The 7640-nt window shown below is 28.0% G+C and overlaps 1 protein-coding gene across 1 annotated transcript; it reads right to left on the bottom strand.

The window, feature by feature from the left end:
• Nucleotides 1–3308: 3308 nt before the first annotated feature.
• Nucleotides 3309–3719, bottom strand: LOC136084956 (uncharacterized). The gene has a single exon (XM_065806359.1). It carries the CDS (start codon nucleotides 3717–3719, stop codon nucleotides 3309–3311), a length of 411 nt encoding a protein of 136 aa, XP_065662431.1.
• Nucleotides 3720–7640: the final 3921 nt, after the last annotated feature.

Below are 7640 nucleotides of genomic sequence, written 5' to 3'. Positions count from 1 at the left end.
TGGTTATCTCTGGCAGTTGTTTTTATACTTTTCACAACTTTTTGGACAGTCGATTGGAAATATTTTATATTTTTTTAAATATTTTTATTGATGTCTATTCGTTTTTAACATGATTTTATTCCAAAAAAATACTTTTAAAAATTTGTGTATTTTGTATACTCTTTTTTTGCAATATTGTTGTAGAACAACTTCTTTATTATTTATTATATATGCACAGTATGCCTAAAGGTAGAAATGTCTATTTTTACCTTTAGGCATACTGTGCAAGCCTTCCCAGGAGGAGCGTGCAGTTTTTTGTTGCGTATGTCCACGCATAAGTTTTTTATTTAGACAACTTGGTCACAGCTTTTTTGCAAGTTTTATTATATTAAGTGTATCAATACTTAACTGAAAAAACAAAGTTTCAAAAACAAAGAATGCAAATCCAGCAAAATAGGAAATTAAAATAAATTTAAATATAAAAAAATATGTATATATAATTTGAATAAATTGTGAATAAAATATAGTTGTATAATTTTAATGTAACAAGTATATATTGTCCCTATATGAATACGTCTATGTAATGCATGCATATATGTTTGTATACACTCATATGTTGATTTGTATGCGTATATATATATGTTTCTACCACATAGGCTTTACTTTTACATCACTTTTTTAATTATATAATTATATTTATTTATTCGTTAGAAAATGCATTTGTTACACCTGCTCCCTACCTTTTGGTCTACTATGTTATTAGTGAATGATACGTTAACAATTATTAATAATAATTCTTTGCTTGAATTTTGTGCTTTTATAATAGACATCTTTTAATAGTTTTTGGCTAACTCTTACTCTAATATAATCTTTTTTTCCTTCTTCACTGAGGCTCCTATGGTTGTATGTGTTCCACTAAAGTAACTGGTTTTCAAGTACGATTGCAAATTATAAATGTTATTCAACAAGTAGATGTATTGCAAAAAAAACCCCTTGACGAACAAGGCTGCTGCGCGGAGAAATAAGTTGAACGCGGTACTACCAGGGACGTGGTGGGGATCGAACGCAGAATCTCTTGCTTATAAAGCGAGCGCTCTACCACTACACCACTACCGCATAAAATAAAAATGAAAACAGTACGCAAATTATTTGAGTTAATAATTTTTTTTTCTTTTTTTTCTATTTATAAATTTATTTTAACTTCATATTTTGTTAGTGTTACTTTCTTTGTATTAAAACGTTTTTTCCGCTTAGTATTGAAACGCCAAATATAAAATGACAGTGACCATGTTGTCTAAAATGAAAAACTTATGCACCAACATACAAGACGTAAAACCAAACGCATTTCCTGGGAAGGCTTGCTGTGAGCAAGATATCAAACACTGATTTCATTTGATCTGAATGATCTAAACATAACATTTAAACAATAGAAGTAGAAACAGTTGAAATCCAGATCAAGGCAATATTTTGGCATTTCGTTTACTTACAAAAGTTTTGCATCAACAATAGAAGTTGTTATTCATGAAAAATCATGAATCCAGCCTTGAGATTGAGAAAAGCGATAGTGAGCTTTAAGGAGAAGCAGAATGATAAAAAACAACTAGGAGACAAACAGACCTAAACAATGGCATATAAAAAAATAGATTAAATCTGGTTTCACAAAAAATAAGAGAATTGCTATTTCAATATAAGCCGAGGTAAAGCCTTTAGGAGCAAACTCGAAAAAAAAAGAAAAAAGTGGTTTGTTTTTCAAGGCATGTGATTAAGAGTTTAAGAGTTGAGAAATGGTTGTTACAACAGTTGAAAAAAAACCTTCCCTAACTATATACATACATATTTGGAATGCGGAATTTTTCAATGGTTAAAAATGCAGGAAATTTCTCCAAACACTAACATTGTTGCCCCAACCAAAACCTTTAGTTGATGTAGCAGCACTCCTTGCTCTCTTTAAATCAGCTGATGTATGTTCTAAAGCCCCCAAGCCTCTAACCCTATTTCCACACTTTATTCCCGCATTTTGCCTTTTGCAAGTTTCTGTATTTCAACTTTGACATATCTTTTCCATAAATTATTATTTGTATAGCCATAAAACTTTTTTTTCTTCTATAAAAGTTATTTTGATTGAATTTTTACTATAATAATTTTAAAATTTAGAAATGATTGTTACAGGGTTCCCACTCCTCCTTATAAACCTTAAACCTTATAAACCTTAAATATCCTTAAAAAAAAAAAACTCTTTAAAAGTCCTTAAATAACCTTATAAAAAGTTCAAACTAAACTACTCTCCTTAATTTATATATATATATATATATATATAATATATATATATATATATATATATATATATATATGCATTTTTAATCTCCTTAATTTATATATATATATATATATATATATATATATATATACATATATATATATATACACAGCGACCATTTTCTATAGGCGCATATGGATAATGTCTTAAAGACGTACTTAACTTTATTTTTATAGTGTATTTCAATAAATTAATAATAAAGTATCAAAAAATAATAAAAATTATCAAAAAACAATACCAAATTTGAAAAGAGGTCAATCATAAATGAATTAAATTCAAAAGATAGCTTACTATTTTCTAAAGACGCAGTTCGCAATTTTTAACAAAACTATCAAAAAAAATGTTTTTATCACATTTTTTGTACTCGATTGGACCTACTTTGCGCTCAATTACTTGATAAATTCGTTCTGGCATACTTCCCACCAAGTTTTCCAGTACTTTTGGGTCCATATCCTCCCAGCATTCTGATACCGCTACTTTTAGCTTTATCCCAGAGTTATATTGTTTCTGGTCAGCATAGATACGTCTTACAATAACACCCCAGATGTTTTCAACAGGATTCAAATCTGGACTGCGAGCAGGTTACCACATTTGCTTAGTTTTCTTAGCTTCAAACCAAGCTTTAGTCTCGTTACTAGTGTGAATGCTGGCGTTGTCTTGTTGAAAAACAAACTTTTTGCATCGATATTTGTTTTTAAATGAAATCAAACATAATTTTAACACATCAATCTATTCAGAACTTTTCATTTTGCATGATGTAAATGCTAAGTTTAACTTTCCTGTTGCACAAAACCCAAGCCAAACCATCAAAGATCCACCACCGAAATTCCTTGTTGATTAATATTTGGGTTCTCTCCTCAAATCACGCCAGTAGCTTTTAAAACCATCAGGCCCATCAAGATTAAACTTTTTCTCGTCCGAAAAAATCACCTGGTATTGAAAACGAAAATGTTCAGCTATTTAGACATCTTACGTATTCATGAGAATTTAATGTAAAACTTCTTACTTGTTCCTAATCGCGTACCATGTTTTTGTGGGCGAATTCCATCCGTTTCTGTTTGTGAACGGGCTTCAAATTTAGTGCTTTATTCATTTTTGATCGTACAATATGTGGGCTGTCTTTAAGAACTTTCCTAATCGTCTCCTTGCAAACATTTAAACCCAAATCTGACTTAATTGTTTTCAAACTTTTTGATGAACTTGATGAGAGTAGAACAATTCTGCGTTTTTCACGGCCTGAAACCTTAGATTTCTTTGGTTTCCTCTTGATTGTTGCATAGTCTGTTGGATTTTTCAAGAAATTACGGATAACGTGATCTGATCTCTTCAATCTTCTAGCGATTTCTCGATTTGGAACTTCTTCTCGATGATAAGCCAATATTTGACCTTTTTCAATATCGGTAAGGACCTTTCTTTTCGGCATTTGGTTAAGTTCAACTTAATTTTGACTCACAAAATAAAAAATACGACTGAATATAAGAATTTTGCGACAAAACTTGTAAAAACTTAAGAGCGTCTATTAAAAATTGCCACGTGAATATTAAAAATTTAATTATTTTAGTACAATCAAGACAATTAAAAATCAGATGCATAATGGATCATTGTTTTCTTTTTTTTTTTTTTTTTTTTTTTTTGTAGTTATTTTAGGTGCTCCCAGAAGTCCTAGCGGTCTTATCACAGAGCACCGCGGGAGAGCATTTAACAAGAAGTTTACGCCTCCTTCCGTACCAATGTCGCTTATATGGCTAAAGCTGGTATCGAACCTCGGACCTCTGGTTTCTGAGCCAGAACTCTAACCACTGCGCCACGGCTGCTTTCTTACATATACTTATTCAAAAGTACCGTTAGAACAATTTTATAACCGCTGTAACGCTGTAAATCCGCTAAATTCTACACGCGTTTATAGAAAATGGTCGCTGTGTTTATATATATATATATATATATATATATATATATATATATATTTATATATAAGTGTGCATCACAAAACAACAATTTAAAAAAATTGACTTTGTCTGACACCTAATTGTGTTCTATATATTAAAAAAACACTGACTTTCAATATTTTTAGAGGTCCCCATCACCCTTGAATATTTGACCAGTCCCTAATGATTTCAAAAAAATAGTTTTTTAAAAGTAGGTCATGTTGGGTCTTAAATTAAGTGATATTTTATAAAAGTTTTAAAAATAACTATCATTTTAATTATAGAAAATCACATTAGATATTACTGCAATAAATATGACATTTTTAAAATAAAAATAAAAAAGGTGCATTTTATGTAGTTTTATATATACATAGTAGTGAAATATAAAATGTTTTTTTTTTCAAATGATCATTGTTTTTAAATTTTTTTTTTAATTTTGCTTAATTTGAGACCCAATATGACCTACTTTTAAAAAACTATTTTTTTAAAAGTAGGTCATATTGGGTCTCAAATTAAGCAAAATTTTTATGAAATCTATTTTAATGAAATCATCAGGGACTGGTCAAATATTCAAGAGTGTCAGGGGATCTCTAAAAATATTTCAAATTCTAAAATTTTTGAAAGTCATTGTTTTTTTGATATATAAAACACAATTAGGTGTCAGACAAAATCAATTTTTTAAATTGCTATTTTGTGATGCGCCCTAATATATATATATATAAATATATATTTATATATAGATCTATATATAAATATATATTTATATATAGAGAGAGCCCACTTTTTCCGTTTTTTTAAAGCACCTGTTTGATTAAAATTATTTTAAAAACTGTTTAATTTTTTCAATATTTTATTAGTGCTAATTAATAAGTAAAGTCTTTACTATTTAATTGACGTGTTGTTTCCTTAAAACTTACTTTATATTACCAAATATATATAATTTTAAAACATCCACTTTATAATTTTCATTTCTTTAATGTTGATCAAAAGTTGAGGCTTGCTGCTTTATTTAATGATTTTCTTTTATAATTTTGCTTTTATTTTTATCAGCATTTACTAACTGTAAATTTTTGTTTTTGTTGTTTGAAATATTATTAACAAAAACATAAATAAATCAAATAATAAAAAAGTTACAAAATGAGCTATACAAAAATACAGCATGAAATCACGATTGACAATCTATGAAAAAACATGTTACGAATCTATTTTTCTTTGAAACCAAAGACTCATTGTCAAAAAAACAGTTTGAAAAAAAGGTTAAATATTGCATATTCGATTTTACATTAATGCGAACTAAGCAAAGTAGTAGCACATGTAGACATTTGGGCGTGCATGAACTATACAGGAGTTGTGTGCTATCAATTATTTGAAGGTCAAATTAATTTTGATAGGTATATTAAAATTTTAGAATTTTGATAATGCCTTCTTTCCTCAATCGGTATATTTAAAGGAGAAAACAACAATATCAGATATCAACAATATATCAAGTCTTGTAAATTCAATGCTAAAGAGAGGAAATCAATGATTGCAAGAGAAATTTTTTTCTACAAAAATAATAAAGTATTTTTTTTTGCTGTATCCTTTTTTTAAATATGTTTAATTATTTTTAATGTTTTGGTCTAAAAATCATTGTTTAGATTTTCTTTTTTGATTTCCATGTACAAAGTGGCTGGCCACTTTGTAAATGGAAACCATCATCTCTTTACGTTTTATCCAAGATTACCTCACATTTTATGGGCTCATGGCACATGATGTTGAAATAACTAAAGATTTGTTGGATAGCTGCAAACAGGCAAGATAGAGGTATTTTGATTATCAACGATCAAAAGCCCTGTCTGCAGAAAAAGCACGGAAAATGGAAGCAAACAAAAAGTAATTGAGGATATTGAAATAGTCAATACAGAAATTCGACAGGCATTATCTATGATTGAGAGTTTAAAGAATTCGTCTGATAAAATTGGATTCCGTGCTGAAAAAAGGATAGCTTTAGGTTTGTGCCACGAATATGAATAAATTTTTAGTTCATATTATACTAAATAAAATGTCATTATTTAATGATTCTCTTTTTATTTAGATGACATTAAAACTGACATATCAAAATCCAATGCATTACAAAGAGCTGCCTTTGAAAAACAAGAGCCTCTTGAAAAGCTTCATGTTTAAAAAAAAAATCTTGTTAAAAAGAAAATGAACTTTTATAATAATGTTATATATATGTGTATAGTATATTATATTTATAATAGTTTATTTATATTTAATGTTTATTGAAAAAAAAAATATTCTGTCTTTAAAGTGATTATTTTCTCCTTAATTCTCCTTATTTTTTCCTTTAAAAATTTGGCGTTCGCGACCAAAAATATATATAATTCTCCTTAAAGTCCTTATTTTGAGCCTCAGTTTTAATAGTGGTAACCCTGTGTTACAACAGTTGAAAAAAAATCTTTCCTAACTATATACATACATAATTGGAATGATGTATGTACTAAAGCCCCCAAGCCTCTAACCCTATTTCCACACTTTATTCCCGCATTTTGCCTTTTGCAAGTTTCTGTATTTCAACTTTGACATATCTTTTCCATAAATTATTATTTGTATAGCCATAAAACTTTTTTTTTCTTCTATAAAAGTTATTTTGATTGAATTTTAATTATAACAATTTTAAAATTTAGTAATTATTAAAGGTCAAAAAAAATGCAAATGTAAAAATAAAATTTTGATTTTAATTAAAATTTTGTTTCATTTTGGCAAAAACATAATTTTCAGTGATTTTCAATATGAATAGAAGTTTTAGTAGAATCTTTGCTGATTTTATAATAAGTTTAAATACATATGATTGACTGCTTTTGAAATAAACGCGAATAAACTTTGCCCTTATTTCTTTATTGTATGATAATAAAATTTAGAGTGTTCCTTTTGTTTGAGGTTTCTGCCATAGAATCCATGAAATGTTTGGCTCAAACGATTTAAAATGAATTTATAATTTATCAATCAGACTTTAAACTTTGCAATTATTGCAAACAGAAATCAAAACATTGTTTTGTTTGTTTTTCACAAATAAAGTTTGAAATCATATAATATTTTGTTTAAATTATTGAAAATACATCTGAGGCAATAGTAACTCAAGAGCAGAACTCATATTTTTATGCAACATGCAATCATAAATGTTTTTAGGAATAGATGATACACATTGAACGTCAAGAGCAGAATGCATATTTTCATGTAACATTCAATAAACGTTTTTTGGAATTGCTGATATTAAACATATAAACTTACAAAATTTTGCAGTTTTTATAACATATATCTGATTTTAACTCACACTTTGTTCTCTATAATCACAGAAGCATAATCTGCAGTTCTAGGAGAAAAGTTTTAGGACTTTATTATTGCAATAAAAAGTTATAAGTCTTTCTCTCTGAGAT

The sequence above is a fragment of the Hydra vulgaris genome, chromosome 09 (genome assembly GCF_038396675.1).
Source record: "Hydra vulgaris chromosome 09, alternate assembly HydraT2T_AEP".
Classification (NCBI taxonomy): Eukaryota; Metazoa; Cnidaria; class Hydrozoa; order Anthoathecata; family Hydridae; genus Hydra; species Hydra vulgaris.
The sequence above is the reverse complement of the archived record's forward strand: the minus strand, read 5'-3'. Positions and strand labels throughout refer to the sequence as shown.